At 40.9% G+C, this 24,775-nt stretch overlaps 1 protein-coding gene across 1 annotated transcript in view; it reads right to left on the reverse strand.

The window, feature by feature from the left end:
- Positions 1-804: 804 nt before the first annotated feature.
- adam19a (ADAM metallopeptidase domain 19a) overlaps positions 805-24,775 on the reverse strand; it is a 119,679-nt gene continuing 95,708 nt past the window's right edge. Inside the window, exons 9-24 of the mRNA XM_030779120.1 lie at positions 23,804-23,875; positions 22,483-22,649; positions 21,233-21,317; positions 19,658-19,800; positions 16,452-16,629; positions 14,809-14,898; positions 13,553-13,748; positions 11,650-11,758; positions 10,605-10,809; positions 9,969-10,046; positions 8,037-8,145; positions 7,165-7,306; positions 6,173-6,272; positions 5,563-5,811; positions 4,074-4,252; positions 805-1,147 (exon numbers count right to left, since the gene is read on the reverse strand). Of these exons, the coding sequence (XP_030634980.1) occupies positions 805-1,147; positions 4,074-4,252; positions 5,563-5,811; positions 6,173-6,272; positions 7,165-7,306; positions 8,037-8,145; positions 9,969-10,046; positions 10,605-10,809; positions 11,650-11,758; positions 13,553-13,748; positions 14,809-14,898; positions 16,452-16,629; positions 19,658-19,800; positions 21,233-21,317; positions 22,483-22,649; positions 23,804-23,875 (2,445 nt within the window). The remainder of the gene's footprint in view (positions 1,148-4,073; positions 4,253-5,562; positions 5,812-6,172; positions 6,273-7,164; positions 7,307-8,036; positions 8,146-9,968; positions 10,047-10,604; positions 10,810-11,649; positions 11,759-13,552; positions 13,749-14,808; positions 14,899-16,451; positions 16,630-19,657; positions 19,801-21,232; positions 21,318-22,482; positions 22,650-23,803; positions 23,876-24,775) is intronic.

Raw genomic sequence — 24,775 nt, forward strand, 5'->3', positions numbered from 1 at the left:
CACATAGCTTAAAACACGCGAAGGCACGCAGTTCTTCAGAGATTATTGCTGTCTTCCTGTACTTCACCTTGTATTTGATTAAAAAAAGTCTTAGTCTGAGGTAAACATCCAGAATATGACAGGGACATTAATATATATTAAGTATGTTTTTGAGCTGTTGCGATGACCATCGACAGTGATATCAGCTATTTGCTGGACTAGCGCCAAAGACCTCGCACCTGCCACAGCTTAACCTCACCTGTGCTTGAATTCAGTCAGAGTTTTCATCTGTCGGTGAGTAAAAGCACCTTGATATGAGTGAAAATACTTAAAAACGTGCATCACCAACAACTTTCATAAAACTGTTATGAGCCACTGAATCTTACTGTCATTATATGACATTAAATATATTTTCCGTAAATCAGGGGCATTGTCCTGCATGAAAATTGGAGTCCCAGAGTAACTTTGATATGAGAAAACATGGAGACATTTTTTTTGTAAAAAATATAAATAAACAGTGAAGAACCACAAAACCACAAGGTTAGTTAAAAAAAAGGTAACGGGTGAATTTTATATAACAAGGCAGAAATCATATGGCAAACAGCAAATAATGGAATTAATGAACAAACGAAAAAACAAAAAAACTCTTTGGCACATAATACATACAATTAAAAAAAAAAACAAACACAAACATTGTTATGTAGGTCCATTTACATTGTGTTCATTTTTAACATTGGAGAGTGATAAAGGTGGAATGGTGGGGTTTTTTTTTGAGAAAAAAGAGAAAATAGAACAATTTAAAAAGATTCAACGATTTTGAAGCATTCAGAACATTGCACATGGCTGAAAAGCCCTGGCCAGTTCAGTACACAGGCCCTGGTTGGGTAAAGGGTTACAGGTTGGGTAAAGGGGACCAGGTTGGGTGAAGGGGTACAGGTTGGGTAAAGGGGACCAGGTTGGGTACAGAGGCCCTGGTTGGGTGAAGGGGTACAGGTTGGGTGAAGAGATACAGGTTGGGTACTGAGGCCCTGGTTGGGTGAAGGGGTACAGGTTGGGTGAAGGGGTACAGGTTGGGTGAAGGGATACAGGTTGGGTACAGAGGCCCAGGTTGGGTGAAGGGGTACAGGTTGGGTGAAGGGATACAGGTTGGGTATAGAGGCCCAGGGTGCTGATTGCATGGCAGACAGCAGTTACAGTGCATTTTCAGGGGCTTAAACAACAACAATCACATCAGAATCTGGAAACCCTCCCAACATATAAAATTCAGCATAGAGATTGCATTAGATATGAATTAATAAATCGGAAAACTACTCCACCATACATTTGTCACAAAGAAAAGGCCTTAAACATTTATGATGTTTAAAAGCAGGACTGAGGAAGGGTTACTTTCTATGGATTTTCATTTTCCTAGGCCTGCTTTTTCTCTGGAACCAGAACCTTGTCTCACACAACGCCGCAGCCTAATGGTCTATCGATTGATCTGCGTGTTTGGATGCTTACCTGGCAGATAAAGAGATTAAAAATGTTCTTTTTATTTTCAGTCTTCAGTGACCGGCAAGCCTGCTTCATTATTAATGGTATGTATGTCAACGACTATTATACGATATGATCTTTGAAGGTGAGATTCAATCTCTTGAATTTGGACATTCATATTGAGTGTACTTCACTACATAAACTAATTCAAAGCGCTACATGAAGAATGTGCTAAGAGGAACAGAATCTTTGGATGCTAGTAAATGAATGTTATTTTTTTGTTTGACCCAAAGTTGAGACAGATATAGACAAGTTGCTGGCAGTGTCTACATGTGTACACTTCTCTTCTTCCTTTTCGCTTCAAGTGAATATATTGGTTAAAGCAGGCTTTTTGTGTTTTATCACAGCCTTAAATTAGCCTCACATTACTAGGCTTTCTTTTCAGAGCACTGCACCGATGGATCAGTCTGGTCTCCAGTGGTAATGCTTGTCTAGACTCCTAAAGTAAACCTTCTGTTTTATACATTCATCTCTGATTGCAGCACTTTGTAAACTTTAACTAAAGACTGACATTTAAAAAATGATGCAATACCTGTTTTTTATGAGAAATGATTACATCATGTTTGCTCTGTAAACTCACCTTTGAAATTTCCAACTCAGAAGTGAAACAACAAATAAACAAAAAAAACCCAAACAAACAAACAAACAAACAAACAAGCAAACAAACCCCAAAAAATGGAAGAGCACAACATACACGGACCTATGCACAATACGTAAACAGAACTGACGAATCAAGGTTTTGGCAAAGTGACCTCCCTGGCTATAACAGTTTTCTAAGTTTGCTTTGTTTTATGTGCAAAACTGCGTCTTCTGCTGAGCTGGACGAGGTCGTCTTCAAGCCGGACAGGGCGAGGGTAGCGAGGCCCCGTGATTGGCCCTAGCACCGTGCATTGGCGGCCCCTGTTGGAAAGCCAAATCACTGGACCAGCCTCCAAACAAAGGTCATTAATAGTGCAAACAGGCTGACTGCAGTCTCAACAGTTTTCTCACTTTTTTTCTTCTTTTTCTTTTTTCTTTATTTTTTTTTTAGCAATTCTTCGGCCACTGTCATTTTCGGAACAAAGATGAGGCTGTGCTGGCTTTCTCTGCCGAGACTGGTCTGAAAGGGAAAGAAAGAACGAAAGAAAGAAAAAAGAGAGAAAGACATAAAGAAAGAAAGACATTTGACATCAGTATACATTTTTGCACGCCGACTATCAATACTTGTGACGATTATGAAAATTTCCCTTAAAAGGAAGAACACAAGTCTAATACAATGGACAGATTTTGTAGTAGTGTGGCACTTGTGCTTCTTATTCAGATGGAGCCTTGTGGGAAATGGTTGTGTCCTCAAAGAGCTGTTTTCTTCAGGTTCCCTTCACTTTAAAACCACTGTTGGAGGTTTTGTCGGTTATGCTGTATGCACTGATGCTGACCTTGGCTTTCTGCTGACCCACATAATGCTTGTTTGGTTTCGCAGTTGGAGAAAAACATAAATAATCATCGCGCTGTGGCATGTGGACACTGTTGGACGCACCAAAAACCCCAATAACCCACTGAGGGCTTTAGAAACGAGACCTGCGGCTCACAACATTGTTCAGTGTTTGATTCTTCAAGCCAAGCAGGTGTAGGCCGAAATCTGATTGGCTAAAAGAAATCAATTCTCTTATACTGGGCCAGGTGCTTCACAGTGTATGCCACAACTTCTGCTGCGAGACCAGAACCCGCTTCTGAAGGGCAGACCCGTGTTTTAAGACTTACTCTCCACGAGGCTGAGTTCCTCTCCAGCTTCAAGAGCTTTCCTGCTGTATTGCTCTGTGGCTCTCAATTTTGGCAAACCAAAATGAAAGAGCGAAGATAGTCTGCTTTGCTGCTGAACAACTGAGGAGAATTCACAGTGCAGCTGATCTCGCTGTGGGCCTTCTAATGCTTCCTTATATTATTTCAGTCATTGCACAGCCCAGGAAAAATGCCCGGCCCTTACAGTCAGGTGAGATGACATTGTGGCTAACCAGCTGGAGTAATTGTTCAAATAAGCACTGGTTATTAGAACAAACAGAACTTATTGTGGGCCAGAGAGCTGGAGCTGGGTTGCCCTGTTGTGTTTTATCCTGCTGATACAGAGGCATTCTGAGTGCCCTGGTACAATATCCTGCACTTTAATATTCATTTCAGTGTTTGTTACAGACAAAACAATACTTACAATACACAACCAGGCTATTTTAGTGTATGTAATTCAGAGATTTCTCAGGATGTGAAGGTTGACAGTATGCAAATTTTATACATATGTCATACATTTGTATACTTAATGCTTAAAGCTTATTTTTGACTTGATTATTCTGACTTTCTACATAGTTGAAAAAAAAAAACAAGATAACTGGTAATATTCAACTTGAGTTTTAGTCAGATGAAGAGAATGATTCAAACAACTGTTTCAGTTAGCTGATAAAATATACATATGAACGGCTTGGTCTTTATTTCACAGGGTATGCAGAGAATGTGAGGTTTAATGACAGCCTTTTTTTAAAGATTGAATTAGATTTCATGTTTGTGCAATGTATCTCTGTGTGCTGTGTGCTCACCTGAGGACTTTTAAAGGGGCGATCGCTGTTACCTTGCCGACGGGCTTGGGGCTGACTGCAGGGGGCATCATAACCAGGAGACCAGAGGAAGGTTTGGGAGACGCCCCTCGGGCGGGGCTCACGGGGAGGGGCCTCTGAGGAGGTGAGGGTGAATGGCGAGGCTGCAGATCTGACACCAACTGACGCAGAGAGAGAGAGAGAGAGAGAGAGAGAGAGAGATTTTAAGAGATGACATGAAGAGAAGACAGGTGGAGAAATAAAAGAAGTTGAGAAAGTATAAAATCTGCCTTGGTGCTATAGTATTCAATACGAAAAGGCTACATCTTTTCGTCACAAACAACCATCCCATATACTGTATCCTACTGTAAGTCATTAACTCTATATCTGCACATGCATGAAAAGACAGGCACATGGAAGCAGTGCTAGTTTTATTCTTGATGAAACTGTTTCTGACAGGGGGACGGTTTCACAACATAACTGATCAGTAATTATTATCGTAAATCTCTGTGATTGCACACACACACTGTGAACAGTGAGCAGTGAATTTGTCCTCTGCATTTAACCCATCCAACACACCAGTAGTGAACACACACACCAGACGCAGGAGCAGTGGGCAGCATTCCTTGCGTGGCACGATCTCCTAAGCTGCTGGCAATCTGGAGGTTGTTAGACTTATTTAAACTACTGTAATGGTTTTATTTCATCAAGATAAAGAACACACAAAGCACGTACGAATTCTCCTTGCTGCAGCTCAAACTCAATGGCGTCCAACTGATAGTCGCAAATCATTACACGCAATGTCATTTCCTCACAATGTGCTACCCTTCTTCCTTAACAAATGCTGGTTGCAAATAAAACCAGAGATAATTTCAGGGGGTAAAACAAAAATGCTGATTGCAGCTTGACGATCAATGTGAATTTAGAAAATGTTGTTTGGCTGACAGTGAACATAATCGATAAGAAAGAAGAAACTTATAACAATCACTTAGAATTATTTTCAAAATATTACCTCTCTCTCTCCTCGGCGAAAAAAAGACGTGGTGTTTTTTATTTTGCATTGTTTGATATGACCTGGCACCTACATACATATTGCTTCTGAGAATTAAATAGATACAACAGAGAAAATGATAGTTAAGCTGTTTAACATGAACTGTTGAGAAAAAGACACTTTTCCACTGCTTTGCTCTACAGACACATCAACTTATTCTCCACTGCTCTGTCCGTAACAAGGAAAGCAACGAACAAAAGTTTGTGGCAAGGGCTGATGGGAATGGAGTGTGTTTTGTTATTTCTCGACTCCGAATGGAAGAAAAACCAACCGCATGACACAAAATTCCAAGTAGATATGCAGACCAAGAACGTCAAGAAAGCCTCACAGAACATTCACTTCATAAACAGCTTCAAACCTGAGGTATTTACATGTTTATTAGTTTGTGATAGCTTGTCTTTTAGCAGACAGCCAGCTATACTGACACATTGGGGCTCTTACCATGGGGGGGCGAGTAGGGTTCAGGGGCAGCGGTTTCTTGGGAGGGCTGAGTTTATGTGGAGGAGACTGTGATTTCACAGGGACCGATGGAGGCTTGCTGACTGGTAGAGGAGGACGAGGTACTTTGGTGTCCCGGGGAGGGTGGGGGGAGGGGGCCGGACGAAGGGGCCGGACTACGTTAACTGGCTGGTTACCAGTTGGGGTGGGACTTGGTCGAAGAGGAAGCACCTCTTTGCTGGTGTGAGGAAGCTGGAAAAACAGAAATAAAGTGAGAAAACCAAAATAAATGAAGAGAATGGAGAAAAACTCTCTTTAATAAGAATAATAATAATAATAATAATAATAATAATAATAATAATAATAAGCCTTGTTATTGGATTAGTGATGTAATATTACTGTAGATGTTTATAGTTATAGTCCCATTGTATTTTCTCAACCCAGGCAGGCTTTTGAAAGGTGAATGCATGAGAAAGGTTTGGGTATAATGTTGAGTATATGTGTGAAACCGGAGGGGAAGAAAAAGCTCAGAGAGTGGCAGAATCGAGAAGGTGATTTTGGCTCTCCTACTCCAGGCGTTGATTGGGCCAGGTGTGACTCTCACTCTCCTTACCCCTTTGAGGTTTGTGCTTTTGTTGGAGTGTCCAACCATCTTCAGATGGAACGCCGGATTCAAGTGTCCATTCTTTGCCTTCTCGGCAGGGCTCTCGTGTCTGAGTAGAAGGATAGGGAATAAACTTCAGGAGGAAAAACAAACGGGCAGGAGTCTCCTTCCATATCATGATAACAGAGGAGAACATCTGCGCTGACCTTGCAGAATGTGACTGATTTTTCTTTTTTTGAGGGTTTTTGTAATCAGCAAGTACTTGTGGGAGGGCCAGTGGGTTTAGATGGTATGTAAACTGGTTTTGATTGGTATGTGACCTGGTTTCGATGGTATATAATCAGGTTTTGTATAGCCACAAAAATAGAAGTTTCTGGAGAAACAGTTTGAGAAGACGTGGAGCTGAGCTGCTCTGTGTTACCACAGCCGCGTGAATCCTGTGTTTATACTTTCTCAAGTAGCTGACACAATGGAACAGTAAGCCAATGACAGTCTGTACAAGCTCCAGCACAGAACATTCCAGAACACTATGTGAAGAGTTCTGGTGCTGATTCACGTCTCCTGTTCGGTTTTGACTTCAACCACAATTGCGCCTCTAATCAAATTATGCCTCAGTGCTGGGGCATACATACTGCAATACAAACTACTCATCTCCAAAAACAAAACAAAACAAAACAAAAAAATCAACGGGTTTTCTGAACGAAGACATGCTGTCTCCATACGAGTTATGAGTTTACTCTAAACTCCAAAACTTTAGACACAAACAACTGAAGAAGATGGAAGTATGAAATGCTGGTGTGCTGTAGTTTAGCATGGAGTTTTGAACACTGTTTCGCCACATTCAAAATACTATTACAGTTACTTAGAATCCTACGTTTTTTTTTTTGTTTGTTTTTTGTTTGGCTGCAGCATTATGTGGTGTTTTGAATGAGACTGTGTTCAGTTTTGCTTTAGTATTGCATTCATTGGGAGAGAGTGTATAGTGTTTATGGGAAGGTCACCTGCTGGCCTTGGTCTTCTCTCTCTGTGAGAGCCACCTGTGGTAGTAGGAGCTCTTGACTTTGTAGCAATAAAAAGCAATGAGGACGGCAGGAAGCACAACCAGAAAAGCAAAGAGGAGCCCCACAACCAGCCCTGCCTGACCTGAGAACAGATTTAAAACAGTCAGAGCGTCAGGGAGAAAAAAAAAAAACCCTGTCACTGTCAAACGATACACACACTTGCACACACACACACACACACACACACACACACACACACACACACACACACACACACACACACACACAAAGCTTAGAACAGCAAAATGTCAGGAAATGCACTGTTTTAAACAGATCGGACACAGTATAACAAGTTTGGATCAGTGTGATGTGTGTGTGGGGCGTATCATGTGGTGCTGGGATTTTGACACATCATTGTCTGAGACAAAGATAGCTCATTTTACCTTACAGCACATTACTGTGTCATTTCCTGTTGTAGGAGGCCAGTTCTGACTAAATTTAAAATCGGCGCATGTCTAGACTTAAAAACAGACTTTAGTCATAAAAGCTACTGTTATGGATGGAGGCTTGTTCTTGAGAAGGCTATGACTGAGTCACTGGATTGTTCTGTTTCCAGACCATGGTATTACACATCCTTACCAGCAGATACAATAGCAGATATGGGACAGAGGGGACTGTGTGTTTGGCAAAAATGAGTATATACCATCTGTTGTTAAAGTCACCTCCCCCTCCTCCCCTCAACCTCCAAAAACAAGATGACACACTCAGTCGTGTAACAACAATGTATTTGCTAAAGCAGTAATCTCGAATAAAAGAGTAACCACTGCGGCAGGCTCTGGATAGGCCAGAATTCGGGAGGGTGGTGTACTCACTGTCATACTGAATGGGCCCACTGTCCACGCTCCCCCCCAGTCCCGGTTTCTCACAGAAGGGCGGGGCCCATCCACGGTTACAGTGGCAGTTCCCGTTGCTGTTACACACCTGAGTGGGAGAAACAGGTTGCGTTGAGGTCGAGTGTGCAAATGCAACTTCATCACAACAGAGTACAATTTTCTCATGTTTTTTAATCTGATTAGTTATGGATAATGAGGTACTGGGTTTTTCTAAGGTAGTCAGAGGTAGCTGGGCCTAGGTATGGCAGTGCAGACCTTAGTTTAACAGGAGGCTGATGACATACAAAGACAAGTGCAATAGATGCGAGGAGATGAGTTGTTTAAATGTTTGGTATGTAGAAGTACAATGAATACTGAGTTTATTCACGAAAAAGAAAAAAAAAAAAAACAAAACCAAAAGAAAAGAAAAAACAAAACAAAAAACAGCACACTTCTTTCAGCCCGGGGTTCAATACGAATCAAACGATAATGCAAATTTCAAATCAACGCACGCAGAGAACTATGAACGGGTAACATTTACTAATCTCTTCCTCAAAGCAAACTTTCCCTTGGCCGTCCTTTTTTCAAAAACAGACAGAATAAACAAATAAGCATACCAGCAGCTTTCCCCTCCTCCAACAACCCCCCCTCCCACACACACACACAAAAAGAAAAGAAAAGAAAGGAACAGAAAGAGTGGAAAATGAAATGAAGATTTCCACAAAGAAGGGGCATTAAGGGATACATCGTCCAATATTTATAAGGCTTTGAGGCCATTTGTGGAATGTGAGAAAAAATAAATCATATTTTGGTGCCACTGGATGGTAAATGAAGAGTAACCTGAAGGTCTTTTTTTTTTTTTTTTTTTTTTTTTTTTAGGGATTTAGGAGTATGAAATTACGAGCGTCTCAGACAGGGTGAAGAAAAATTCAGGGGAAGATATACAAAATGTATGAATTCTTTTTTTTTCTGCTTTGTGAATGAATCCTATTCGAAATGCAACCCTCGCTGGATCTCCAACAAGACATATTATCAGACCATTTTTACAGCAACATCCTGACAGTACAACCAAGTTTCTCTTAAGTACGAACCAAGGCTAGAAAACGTTTATTCGAAATTAAATTGTTTTTTCCTGATGGCAAGGCCTGTCATGCTATTCCAAATTTTACGAAACTGCTGCCAAATTACTTTGAGTTGGTGATTTTTGTTTCTGGTTTTAACTTTGATTTGATTGTGTATTTGATATTTGAGCAGAGACACAGGACAGTGTTGTGAGCAAACTTGTGTGCTCCAAACAAAAACAGGACAATCTACAATCTTTCAGACTGAATGAATTTTATCTCTTCTTTTCTATCCACCCATGGTACATCCATAGATTGATTTAATAGGATAGACAGGTACATAGATAAATATACAGACAGACGAACAGACACAGACAGACATACAGACAAACAGAATGAGCATAATGCATTGATAAGACTAGCTAAAGAGTTTACATTCAATTCACATTGGGCCTGTGCCGTGAGGTATTGTCAGGTTTCACATGTATGTGTGAAAGACACAGTGGAAGTATGTTAGCCTTCATCTCCGAGGTGAAAGGGACTGAAACACAAGAGATCTAGAGGTTTCTCTCTCTCTCTCTGCACTCCCTCTTCTGAGAGTGATTTTGGTTTCATTTGACTGTTTGATTGATCAGTACTGCGGAAACGTCAGGTTGGGATTTTAAACTGTTTGCATGGTCAGGATTTTAAACTGTTTGCATCGTCAGGATTTTAAACTGTTTGCGTGGTCAGCAGTTTTATGATGTCAGAAGACAGATGCTTCAGGAGACCGAAGTGAAAGTGGTTTTACTGCCATGGAAACCTGTCTGATGTGAAGTGGATCAGCAGTGCTGTGGTTAAATAAATGCGTAACTAAAGATCCAGTTCTCACCCCGTGACCATGACAACGAGCGATGCAAGTCTCCAGCTGAGTGAAGGAGGCATTTTGGCACTTCCTGTCTTTGCACACCTGAGGAGAGAAGACTGACTGTTCACCACTTTTCAAAAGTAAAAAAGCACAGAGAGTAGCTAACTCAAAACGACTAGTCAAAAAAAAAATCAGTGACAACTCATTATGACAGTGCGAGGACCCTTGGGCACAGTTCCCCAAGAGAGAAATATGCATTTCACTGCATACTTTTATATCCTAATATGTTTGAACTGGGACATCAGCCGGATACGTTACTGAGTCACAACCTGAAGCAATCCCAAAGGGACAGACACAAGACAGGCAAATATCATCTGATATAAGGTAAGTCTGGAGATATCCAATATAACTGGAGAACATAGTTCCGAATCATATTTTTAATGCACGGTATGTAGCTTATGCAATCTACTAAATATATCTGGAACGAAATAACTTTACAACAAAAAATCACTTAAAAATCTTGAGTCTGTTTAGAATGTGTGTATATTTAGTTTAGGTCACAGTGTTTGAATCCCTCTTATGAATTTGACACATCATATGCCCGCATATACCACACTCTCTATCTCTGTTCCAATGCTGTGGGCAGTTTGTCCCACTTACCTTGCCCTCGCCACATTTGGTGCCAGTCATGACCAGGCCCGGGTCCGGCAGATCGCCCTGCCCGTCCTGCGTGGTGTAAACGTACGTGCCACGACATTTGACCTCCATGCCGTCCGTGCGGATAGTGGTGTCGATGGACACGGCATTGGTGCCTTTGGGCTTCTTGGCAGCACTGTGGCACTGGATCTTCCCACACTTGGCATCGCTGTGTTGAAAAAAAAATGTGGAGATGGTGAAAAAGTTCAGGAAGAAGCACTCTGTTTAATTAATGAAACGGGTCGATCTATTTTCAGAGTCCCCCACTGAGCTGGGACTTCATTTAAGACACAATGTGTCTTAAAGAATGACCAGTGCATTTTAATCACTCTGACAGGGTCTGAAAAAATAAATAAAAAAATAAAAACACAGAAAAATGTATTTTAAAAAATTAAATCAGTCCAATCCAAGCCAGTAACCCATCACTTGCAGTTGTAGACTGGACCCAGTATCATTAAAATAATGAACTTTAAAAGAAAAGTTCACCAAACTTTTCACCTTCATGCTTTTACACCAGGACAACTCTACACAGGAGTGTACACTGACAAAGTCAACTGACTGCCATAGCTTAGCCTTAGCATGCTAACATTAGCCTCCTCAGCTGGAAACTGTGCAGTAGCAGCATATTACGATATGACAATATTGAGACATATGGCCTGTCTGCCTTCATCTACTTGTGCTATTTCTGGGTAATGAAAATAATGGAGGAGTTGGTGAAATTCAGCCCTCGCAGTGAGAAGAATGCATTATAGCAACAATTACAGAGATGTTTTGAGGTTAGAAAGTGATAATGAAAGTTTCCTTTAACCTTTGATGATGAAGCCTACTGTCAGCTTGATGTTATGTGAAAAAAAATCGTATGGATGTCATTTATATAAAAAAAAAGAAAAGAAAAGAAGTGATTTCTGAGTGCTCTTAGCAAAATTAGTTATTTGGAAGCAGCCCAAGTAAAGATGTGTCTGTTAGTGGTTTGCTTAACCTCTTCTATCATCTGCTGAGTTTTTCATACCTTTTCTCACACTTAACGTAGTTGCCATGTTCATCTTTGCCGCAGTTCCCAAAAGCGTTCCCCGCGGCATTGACGTCCTGGAAACATGCGTCATGTGCAGGACGGGCACCTTGGGGAAAAAAAAAAAAAGATCAACTTCACTTGATTCATCCATCACACTTGCAAAAACTGCCAATATCATGTTCCTCATATTTAAACCCAGTAAATACTACAATTTCAATGTAAATCTAAATACAACTTAATTCAAATGCTGTAATTTAGAATCATGACTTAACTGTTTACCGGGTACCTTCAATAGCATGGTAAATAACTATGCAGGTTAGGTTGATTTAGAGCTTTATAGGGAATGTGTCTGTACCACAGCTCTAATTATCACAGCGTAGCCAATAGCAACACATCACAGTCAGCCTGATAAACCAAAGCGTTCAGAGAAAATACATTATTAATAATATCATGTTCATTTGTGTCCTCAAATACGCTCAGTGTTCTCACGACCTTTGGCGCTAACGTTCAGATATATACCGTGACAGTTCTATTTCTGGAGCTGTCGGCCACGCAAAGTGTCATGCACCGTTAAAAAGAGGACTGGAGCTGAGGACACTGTGTACAGAATATATTGTGCTACAACAAACAAAAGCTCAGCATGAAAAAGATGAAAGAAAAAATGATTAAGTCATGCTAGCATTGATTTGTGCATATTACTTTTTTTGTTGTTGTTGTTTTGGGTTCAGGTAACAACCACATCTCTAGGAGAGCAGGATCCCCCAAAGGGTGCTATGATAGCATTTGAGTCAGTTTGAGTCAGAAAGCTCTTTGGTGGCGTGATTCTTTGCGGGTCATTGTGTTTGCCTGTAAACCACTGTTAGTTAGACAAACCCAACTGGACTACAGCCCAGAACCAACAATATTTGTGTCCAGCCAAGCGTCAGACAACCTTCAGTAAATCAGAGCCTTCATGAGCAAACCAACAAGAGAAAAATCCCCCATCTGGCCTCTAAAGCCATGAATTACAGACCGTCAGATTTCTGCAGACATTTCGAGAATGCCGTGTCTCCTCTCACTGTTCGCTATACAGGACTGATTTAGTCAACACGTGCCACAAAGCTTCCAAAACAACAAGAGTCCTGTTCTTTGTTTTGCCTTGTGTTTCTTCTATGTTATGTTTCAGAGGCTTATGTTTACTTCAGACTGAATACTGTCGGAAGTCAGTTGCTACTGTGATCTGGACTCATTTTGCTTTTATCTTAAACTCTTCTACTTCAAACTGACAACAATAACAGTCCTTATCTGCCTGTTTCTCGACATCCTGAGACTGTCACTCCACCATGCCATTATTCTTGTTCGGAGATAAAGCATTGATCCATATTCAGAGTGAAGTCGCAGTGTGAACTGACTGAATGAATCTGGATAAGGTACAGATTAGAGTTCCTTAATCTTCTCTTGGACAACTACCTGTTGCTCCATTATTCTTAACGGCCTTGCCTTCACACGCCTGTTTGAAGATGACTGATCGGCGAGCTCCAGGAGGGCCGGACCAGCCGTGCGACTTCAAAGCAACAAGGAATGTGTGAAGCGGCTGGTGGTTCAAGCTGGTGAGCGAGGAGCGAGGGCTAACAGCTCCTCTATGGCAACGGCTCCCTTATTGAAGTCCTTCAAATGATATTTATGTGTAGCACATACTCAAGACTCTTCTCTCCTCTGTAGATGTTTATATCTGCAGGTTCATTTGTCAGGAGTGTTGTCTGGGAGTGCAAAGTGTTTGGAAATGAAGAGCTTAGTTTTGGATTATTTACCACCACAGCACGAGAAAGCGAAGAGAATTGTTCGCTCACATAGACCCTACAGTGTTAAATGGCTTGTCTAAGACAGTCGTCCTGTATGTGTTTTTAGAACGGATTCTTACCGTAGCCCCAGAGTTGCAGACATTGCTGTTCATGGGTCAGACACATGCCGTTGTAGCAGTAGGCGGTGCCATACTGGCATGCGGAGCCGTCCAGCAGGTAGACGTTGGCAGGGCAGTACGGAGACGCCCCTGTGCAGTACTCGGGGAGGTCACACGCCCCTGCTGCCCCTCTACACATTGTCCCTGCCTGCTTCAGCTTAGAGGGGGTTTGTGAAACAGAATGGGAGGGGGCAGTTCAGATGTGTGGTAAGGGTAAGGTGAGGAGGGGCAGGGTGTGGGGTGGATAAGGTTAGGAGGATGATGTGGGACAGGGAACGGGGTGGGGTACGATTAGGATTGGTGTAGGGTAGGGGGTTAGAGGGAGGGCGAGGGTGGGGCAGAGCAAGGTTAGAGGACCAGTGTAGGACGGGGCATGTTCAGGGTCAGATCAGAGAGAGGGTGTGGGACAGGGCGTAGTCAAAGGTGAGGTTGAATACGGGTACGGATGGGAGGAGAAAGAGATTAACATGTTATTTAACACCATGGCTGTTCTACCATTTCATGTAACTAATTGGTATTCCTTCAAGCTGAGATTTTTCTAACATAACAATTTAACCAACACTTAATGTATTATAGCAATATATCAAATCAATAGTATATATGAGATAAAACTACACAGCACTGGGATACATCAAAGATGCAAGGTTGACAGGATAAGTGATGACTCAAAGTAAATGAGCACAGTCATTTGTTACAATACAATTAAATTAACACAGTCTCATTAACTACAAACTCATGAAGATGCATTTGGACTTCATACACTGTCTGTTCATTAAATATAGCCCGGGTTACAGGCATCACCACACTCTGCCTCAGACTGCGGCCAGCGAGTGAGAGACCAATTTTCAGTCGGAAAGACAGAGAGACAAGGAGCTGAGGGGTGACTGAGGTTGTCCAGGGAGCATTAAAGACAACAGAAAAGAAAAAAGAGAGAGAGAAGGTGTACCTATAGGAGAGCGGTATAACACTGCATTAAAAGAGTGACTGTAACGGAGTGAAGAGGGCATGGTGAGAGTTAAAGAGGGAGACAATCTGACAGAGAAGAGAAGAGAAGAGAAAAAAGAGTGGAGTAGTAGACAACATGCAAACAAAGAGAAACACAGGAAATGAGAGAAATGCAAAACAAATGAGAGAAAGCAAGTGAAAAAGAGTGAGAAGGAAAGAGAGAGAGAGAGAGAGAGAGATGAGAGAGAAGAAAAAGAGTGTGCTGCAGGTACCTTGCATTCTTCACAGCAAACACCATGGGCACACTGAGCCTCTGCTTTCAGAGTACAGTTGTTAGCGTTACAGCAGTCATTGGTACATTCCTGTACAAAACCAGAATCACACACACACACACACACACACACACACACACAGAGCATTAAACCCATGAACCTGTACGTGTATAATTTCCTGCCGTAGCCAAAGCTAAGTAAACTCATTCACACTTTCCACCACATTCCAGTTACTGTGGGCGGGCAGTGTAATGCTTTTAATGATTGTATCGAACAAGTAGACAACATAGCGAGATTTAAAAAAAGAGAGAGAGAAAAGTCTGAAATAAAAGTCAGGAAAGGCTCTTGTGGAGAGATGACATTAAAAGTGCTATCGTTTTGAAGTGACAGAGTCATAACCTCTGTGGGGGAGTGTAACATGGAGAGGCTGAAATTATACAGCATGAGGAGGAGGACGGAGGAAGCTCTACAAGCACGGCTATATATAGGAGGGACTGAGAGAGGAGTTCTGTATAGCATGAACACACACACACACACACACACACACACACACTTATACTTTGTATGCGCACTATAAAAAAGTTCTTTCAATTGCTCCTGTCCTAGTTTTCACTGCCGATTCCTGAAGAACAACTGAACAGGTGCTATAGAGAAAGAGCAGTGATTAACGTGCCAGGGAAGCAGAGCGCTTCAGCAGCTCAGACCTCCCTACTTCAGCAAATCCATTATATTCCATTATATTTAGCAGAGAGCCGGGAAGCCTGTGGCACTGCGGGCAAGTGGCAGAGCTAACAAAACAAACCTGGGGAAAAGAGTCTGTGAAGTCCTCGCAGACATCTTCATTCTTCCACGTGAAGTGGGCTGATATTATTGGGAATGGGTTTGGGGTTGGCTGGGGTGTGTGTGTGTGTGTGTGTGTGTGTGTGCGCGTCCACATGTGTGTCTGTGTGTGTGTGCACATGTTGGTGGGGGGATCCTTGGTTGACCTACCTTTCAGCTACCAGACAGTAGCTCTTAAAATAATATTTGTCTTTGCTGTAATTGCCACTGTTGTGCTGTGAGTGCTTTACGGTGCTATATCTCTCAGAGAGCCCACTGTCACCAGATGGTGAATCGTCCATCCGTGGTGCAGTTCCACACAGCCTGCCAAAATCTGTCTAAACAACCTGGAGGTGAGACACCTCTCTCTCTCTTTCTAATGTCTCTCTGTCGTTCATTATTGCATCTGTGTTGCCCTGCTTCATTCTTTCGGTAATTATGTTTAGAAGAGTTTTTGATTGGTTTGGGATTAAAAACTCGTAAGAGTGGGTTTTCGTTTGTTTGTTTTGTTTGTTTTTCTGTCTGTTGGCCTGCTCGCCAAATTCAATCAAACAATAAGTATACTCCACATCATATCACCGTGGCCACGTCATTGTGTCCCTTAATACATTTCATAACTCGTAAAAGTATTTGGCAGCTGCTTCTGTATCATTCTGAGGGCATCTCATCTCCTGCCCCCAGGAGATCTTACCAGATGTGAATATTGAATTGTACTCTAAGAATTATGTTAATAATGATTTTGTTGTTTCTACGTGTGTGTGTGTGTGTGTGTGTGTGTGTGTGTGTATCAGAGAAGGTTAAAAGCTCCGGCACAGATTACTCACCTCTGGCTCTCCACAGTCACACTCCTCTCCCTCCTCCACGAAGCCATTGCCACACCTCTTTCCCCCAACTAGGTCATCCATATTGGGCATGTTGAAGAGACACATACCCCCTCCTTTCTGGAAGTAATTATCCAGGTCCCTTTTGCTGCATCGGCTAAAAACCTTTGGAAACGGGTGCCTGTTATATTTTGACAAAAACATAACACATTTATTATTAGGGCCGGAGGGTACGAAATCACAGTGATTAACGGAACAGAAGAAGAAGAATAAGCATTTGATGTGCTCAATAGAATAAAGTAGTCATAATTTGGTAATGTTACTGTGTAAGACTCAATGATACAATCGACGTAAAAGATTATACGCTGTCTGTAAATTACTTTCTTTTAAATCAGCCATATGAGTGTGTGTTTAAACTCCTTCCACTGATGGGATTTCAATAAAAGTAAGGAGCCTTTATCCAATTTATTATCAACATGACATTTTCTTATGATTTTGTCATGACACACAATATCCATCCTTTAGGTCTTATACATACATATATATATAATCAGTAAGTTCTACAATAAAGTTGTAACCTATTCACCCATTGTTCAGTTACACCAATGAAAATTCAGCTACATTCAGTTCATTGCTCTGACTGGTGGACATGCATTCTGCACATAGTGTTAGTAAGCATAATAACGTGTCTGAACTTCTTCTGTTAACTCATTATGTTACATTCAGGGTTGGGTAGTAATGGATTACATGTAATCGGGATTGAGTAATCAGATTACAAAAATTAAGTAACTATAATCAGTGCAGATTACATTTGGAAAAATGTGCAATTAGATTATAGTTACAATGTCAAGGATTACTTGATTACATTTTTCATTATGTCTTTAAAATATGGCAATTTTAAAGTGAAAATGAACATTTTGCGTATCTTGCTTTACAGTAGCAGACTCCTCCCTGTAGCCTTTGATTAAAAGACATCAGCAACAAAAAAAACAGTACAGTACACCTGTAGACATTTATGTTTTTGTATGGGTAATTTAATTTGACCAGTTCTAAATGCAGAATATGTTCTACTGTACATCAAAGTAAGTTACTCCTCTCAGGTTGCCAGTTTTGTTAATATGACATAACTAATATTTGTTTTTGTTTTTTAATGATGATTTATGGATGATGGAGTTTTTATTCCTTTTTATTTACATTGAAAATAGAAGATGAACATCTTGAGTAAGTGCTCCTCTTGTGTTACAAGAGCAAAGTCCTCCATGTGGCCTTTGATTAAAAAACAACAGCAACAAAAACACAAAAGAAACAGCGTCCCACATGTTGTAGAATACACACAGTGCACCTGCAGTTTGCACCAGCACTGTTTTTGTAAGGGTAATTTGATTTGACCAACTGTAAATGCTGAATATGCAAAATGCATTTTATTTGCATTGAAAATATTTTGAAATGTTTAAAGAGAAAAACGAATATTTGTAGAACTCAGATTTTTTTGGCAGCATCCATTTTTTTAGTATAAGGTGCAATATTTTCAATGATTGACTTCAAAGTAATCCAAAAGTATTTAGATTAGATTACATTTTTTTGTAATCCAATGGATTACATTACTAATTACAAAAATGGCCATGTAATTTGTATTCAGTAACTGACTACTTTTCAAAGTAGTCTTACTCAACCCTGGTTACATTCATGTAATCTGCTGTAAAGGACCTGTTTTTGAAAAGTGCTTTGTTTAGTGTTGCCTAGCAACGGTGCCTCGTTGGAATGTCGGAAGACTATTTTCCTGAGCATAACTGCTTCAGTTCCATAAAATGTAATCTCTTACATTCTCTCATCTCATTTAAGCTTAAATATTGTTTTGACAATGGTCGTGGCAGATCAGTTATATGTTCACAACAATAACTCACTCAGGGATGTGTGTTCTCATGGTTATTGGTGCTGTGTGGTCCAGACAATTACACTAATTAACTGCAATAACACATGGTTATTTCTCCTTTCCCTGCAGCTCTGAGATTCTGCTGGGATTAGGGCTGAGATTTTTCATATTGTAGTTTTCATACGAGGATAACATAAAATTAAAATAATTTATTAACATTATATTATTCATAACAATGTTATTACACACGAATTAAGACACACTGATTGCAGGGGGCGCTAGAGCCTATCCCAGCGCTCACTGGGTGAAAGGCGGGGAGACACCCTGGACAGGTCGCCAGCCCACTGCAGGGCAGACACACAGACAAACACACTCACACACACATTCACACCTAGGGGCAATTTAGTGTCTCCAATTCACCTGACCTGCATGTCTTTGGACTGTGGTAGGAAACCAGAGCTCCCGCAGAAAACCCACGCAGACACAGGGAGAACATGCATACTCCACACAGAAAGGAGTGTCATGATGAAATCAGAGATTTTAACTGTGAGTGGCGCACTTCTTTGGGAAGATGTTACGATATCTCGGGGAAATCGTAAGAGAAAGTGCTGATGAATCTGGTGCTAATGCTAACAGACATTTTATGGGTAAACAAACCTACTACCATGCAACAATTCAGATAATTTAATTCCAAGATAATGTCAAGAATTTCGTTACTGATAGAGATGTCCACATTGTTATCTAGTAAATGACAATAAAACTTGAAACTTGAAAGAACGAAATCCCACTTTTGTGGTGTATCTAATCCCTTTAAAATTAGTTTATTGAGCCCCTATACCTTGGCTCAATAAACTAACTGTAGACGATAGGATATGGGATGTACGTTACATATCTACACGAACAGAATTATTGTCGTGAATTTGTAGTTTGGTAGTGTGTCTAGCGATTAGGTATCGTGTTGCTTCTATATTTTAATTCATTGATTTTCCCACTTTGATTTTGCAATGCACTGTTGTATTGTCGACAGAATTTGACGCATTTCCTGTGAAAATGGCTAACTGGCTGCACGAACTGGTTAACCGGATGTACCCGTTCCAGATTTCATGCCGTTCCGTATTTCATACGACAACGGTACAGAAGTCAGCTAACTGGCGGTTAGCAACAACGGGCACTACAATTTCTAACAATGTCGTGTATACACATATAGTATCCTTGAAGGGGCGGGTTACAGGTACCTCATCTTCTCTATAGGGAAGATCACTGTCTCTGGCTTGAGTGAAACTGCTTGCTTTAGACTACAGGGAGAAGGAGACATGGAGACAGCTGCAGTACTTACCCAGTAGCGGCGGCCATCACGCAGCCTCCCTGCTCAGCAGTGGCCTCCACACAGCAGCCCTCATGGTCATGGCTCATGCCAAAGTTATGGCCGATCTCATGAGCCATGGTGGCCGCAGCCCCTATCGGCAGCTCCGAGTGGTCCTGTGAGAAGAGAACAAAGACCTCTAAAACTCAAGGACGACACGACCTTGGATTATAACTAAACTACTTTAATGCAAGAAACTCTTTCAGCCAGAAGCCAGTCAGAGATCTTCAGCCAGAACTTCAAAGATATAATTATTCTGAACTCTCAGACTAAATATAACCATGTGACACAACATGGGCAAAAACTGCAACATCGACATCACAGATTTTTTGTATAAATATTTAATTTGTTAATTTATTTCTTCACGAACTGTGACTTTGTTACCTGAAAACTGACTGTGTAGAAATTCACTCAGAATTTCATGAGAACTCTCATAAGAAATGTTCTGAAAGGGGTCACAGACGCTTCTGCTTTTTAATATAGATGATGATTTGTTCACGGTCTGTGAACGTGTGTATATCCTACCACCCACATTAATATCACGCTTAGGACAGCATGATGAAAAACTCATTTAAAAAGAAATAAAATCTATTATCAAACCATGATTTATCGAACAAAGCTATTGTTTTGGTCTTGGTGAAGAAAAAGAGGGTTAAGTGTTAAACCTGCCCCCCCCCCCCAAAAAAACCCACTTAGTATTATTATCATTTTAATAAGTATGTGACTGTATTGCCTACAGACAGTGGCCACTGTAAGAGTGATTACGTAGTGATGAGGGTTTATATAGTTGTGAGATTATATGGTCATGAATACGTTGCATTGATTTTGCATACAATAAGCCATAATCATGCCAAGGTTTTGCTCCCTGGTAACAAGCACAACGGAGTACAGTGCCTCTTTAATACTGGTGCAATATTCTCCTGTTCTGTTTTTTCTTTTCTTTTCTAGAAGGCCTGATCTCCTCCAGCTAGCCCCGTAACCTGAGTACAGGACACAGGACACTGTTATCCTCGACCAGAGACGGACTTTTTTTCTTTCTTTTCTTAAAGCAGGTGTAGTGGAAGGAGGTAACACTTGCATTTTAACACAGCAAGCACATCCCTATAATCTAGACGTACCGTACAATTGCGACATCACAGTAGTTCAAGTATTTCGTGATCTTTCTGTGATGCTTTGTGCTTTTTTTGACGGGTGAGTCATAGGTTTTTAACCTGCTTCAGAGAGCATATGGTCACTTAAACCCATCAGCAATAGGAAACCGGGGATGTGAAGTGAATTTCAAATAACTGAAATTTACACCAAAATCCTCACAAATATTATTGTTTTTTATTTCTAGATGCTGTTCCTGGGGCCTCTCTCCTTCAGCGTAGAGCGGAGGAGGGGGGCACCTAAGACAGTATTAGTATTCTGTGAGGCCCCTCTGTCCCATGGAGAGATCTAATAGAGTCTATTAGAAGCTGATCAGGCGCTGGGCAGGTATCGACTGCCGTGCCGTGTTCTCTAAGAGCTTGTGAAGGAGAAAGTGTGGTGCCCGCTCAGATCTCTCACCACATTGATACCGCCTGAGTTCTCATGACTGCACATGCCCTCCAGAGGAGCCATGCCAATGGTCGTACCCTTAAAGATCACACCCCTGAAAGAGAGAGACACACATACACACACATATATCAGGGCACTAATAGAAATATGTGCATGTACACCCGACCACTGAAAGACAGAGAGAGAGAGACAAACATATCATAACACTGACAGAGGCACACGCGCACAGACACATATCAAATTGAAAAAAAAAAATATATATATATCATATATACCACACCACTGAGAGAGAGAGAAATACATGTATCACACCACTGAGAGAGAAAGAGAGACACACACACACACACACACACACACACACCAATGAGGGAGAGAGAGAGAGACATACACACACTCACACACACGTCACACCACTGAAACAAAGACACATATATATCAAACCACTGAGAGAAATTACACCATGTGACATTATGATAAAATAATTCATAGCAAATTTGGAGCGAGAGGTTGTTTCTCCTGACTGGACAAAATGTGTGTGTGTGAGTGTGAGTGTGTAGGCTGTCTCTCTGTCCATCAGTTAGATTTTCAAAAACAAATAAATGAAAATCAGTTAAAATACTTCTAAGTCAGCCCTGAAATTTGAAAAACTCATTACTCTGAGAGACTGAGGTTCTTTTTCTCTTTTTTTCCTGAATCTCTGCTGACAGTGAAGCTGCCAGATATCTGGGCGCACTGATGTGTGCCAAGGCAATTATTCAGTCAAAAGGATGGGAGTTCTGAACGAATATTCTGCTGTTTGAGTAATAATTTGTTGGTTTATCTGCTAATGAAGTTTGCAAGATCGGCCTGGTCCTTGCACTTAATCCTTGATGGAATTTTCTTGATTGACATCAAGAAGAGTTACAGGTAGAGATACTGTCTCTACAATGAAGAAATGTTAGCTGCCTTTTAAATGACAAAAAAAAAGTAAAATCTCTGACCCTAAAATACATTTTCAGATTTAGTTTCTGATAAAATATAATTGTAAACAAATATTTAAAAATGACCTGAAAGAGAGTGCTTTCTTTCAGACAGACGACATTTCTGAAGGTCAGTAGGGTTCAGTGACTGGTTAAAGGTGATGTCAAACATGTAAGTGCGACTGACTAAACACCTGTTTTAGTGGAGAAAGTGTGTTTTAATCAGTTAGTCTGCAGATTACGCTAGAGATTGGGTGGTGGTTATGGAGGAGGTTAGGACTGCATATCATCTGTACTGACGTGAGAAGCTGAGCGTTGTCGTGTTTCTTGCGAGACTTGAGTTTTTGTCTCCACTGCAGGAAGGACCAGAGCGTGGCGTTTGGCTCCTCGGTGACAATACACTGGTCCCGGTCCGTCCACACCTCCAGGCCAATCAGTGGAACCCGAATATTCAGTGCTCTGTAGAACTGAAAAGATCCAGAAAAAAGTCAGAACGCAGAAATGACTGGACATCATTTTATACTACCTTTCCCCTTTCTTCTGCATATTTATACATTTATTTCAGTTGGTACAATGATCATTAAGTCCTCATATGTTTGTAATTTGTAATCCATTACACATTACACATTAACACAGAGTTGTGACTCATACCTGCTTGGTCTTATATGCAGTCTCTCTGTGAATTCTAATAGAAACCTCATGTAGTAAATGGTTTTGAGGATTGCTTCATTTAGTGAGATGATGACACAAGTAACCTGGTGATAATACTTTGTCAGTTCACAGGTCACATTACTTCAAGTAACACTGGGCCTCATTCACCAACCATTCTTACAAAGAAATTTGTTCCTACTTATGCAGTTTTCTGACATTCACCAATGTTTTCTTATTTGGGATTTGTTCTTAGGTAAGAAAAGAATCTATGCACACAAGTCGCAATAAATCAAACTTTTCTGTTTTTAATGTGGCAGAAACACGCTTTCATAGATTTCTCAGTGTGCACACGGCCCTGCAGTCTTATGCCCTCTTATGTGGATTGGCGGGCGTTTACCTATGCTAATGAGGAACAACTGGCGAGCGCTTTCAACTTACGAGGAAAATGGGATTCATCCTTATAAGAAAAAAGATGCGAACAATTCTGCGGTTTAATAACATGTCGTGAATCTGACGTAGACTTTTTCTTAGGACTTCTCTCAAGAACAAATTTCAGAAAAAACTTGGTTTGGATATTGGTGAATGAGGCCCATTGTGCTTATCACACAAAGATGATTGTGGGAAACTGTTTTATCTAACCTGTTTGGTTAGATTAATGGGTGAGGAAGTTTGTGTGACAGTTTTTGTTTGTCATTTTGAGTTTTCTTTCAGGCAGCAGAGACCTATCTGGGAGAAGACACAGAGACACGTGCCCGGATTCTCTGTCACACTCTGTTGACTTTTGACAGCTGTCTTGTAGGATTTTACTTCTTTGTTTATTTATTTTGGTATAATTTAAACGCTGGTCATTAACTTACACGTCACCCATAAAACTGATACCGCACACAGCAAGATAGAGAATTGGCCACTCAGCTAGTCACCTAATCAACCTGTCAACCAATCAGTGACAGGTCCCCCTCAGCGAGCTTACCTTGTCAACATAATTGGCTATTTCCATAATCCTCAGTTTAGTTTTGTGTAGGTCCTTGTTTTGCCTTTTGTACTAGAGTTTGTGCAGGAAACATAAGAAAACAGATCACGTCATTTGGAACACAACAGGCTATCCAGAACATATCAATTTTTACAGAAAGAGTACACAGATTTTAGTTACTTTTTTTTCTTAATCATAAATGTACAGTCACAGACATAAACATTTGTATTGCACATAACTGTAGGTGGTAGCATTGTTCATGTTAGGTATATATATATATATATATATATATATATATAAAACCATGTTTCCACTCAGCATGAGACGCAGTAGAAAACACATCGGTGGGGGAACAGAGACAAAACAGGAGACCCAGGAGTAAAACATTGTAAAACCCGTGTTTTGTCAAGCTGAGCACCCCTGGTCTGCTGGAGTCTATTGCTAAGTTCTGGAGCTGCTATCCAAACACAAACAATCCTGGATTTAATGCTGCATTCTGTCTGCCTTCACTTGCAAAGACAAACACTTGATGAACGCTTGAAGTTATAATGTGGTTATAATGTCTCTTTTGAGGGTTATAATGCTTATTATAATGGTTATAAGAAGCACTGGGCTGGTTAAAATGTCTGAAAAAGAAAAACAAACTCTTCTCAACATAGCAGCTAACTGCTCTCTCTCTCTTTCTGTCTCTCTCTCTCTCTTCCATCTCTCATCCTTGTCCTTTACAACTATGCCATTGCAGCTTAGTGCTGTCAAAGACAGTTCCGTCCAGTTCAGCCCAGCCAAACCTTGGTTTAGCCATGAGAGGGCAAAAACAAACAAAAAACCATTCAGTGTCTCTAAAAGTTTGACAGTGTCACTCACACCAAGCCTGTGAACCTATTTCTCCCCTCATATTTTCAGCCTTGTCTTCTGCAGCTGGTAAATGCATTGACTTCCAGTTCTCTCAGAACGTGGTACTTCACTGTCACA

Source organism: Chanos chanos, chromosome 7, assembly GCF_902362185.1.
Source record: "Chanos chanos chromosome 7, fChaCha1.1, whole genome shotgun sequence".
NCBI classification, from domain to species: Eukaryota; Metazoa; Chordata; class Actinopteri; order Gonorynchiformes; family Chanidae; genus Chanos; species Chanos chanos.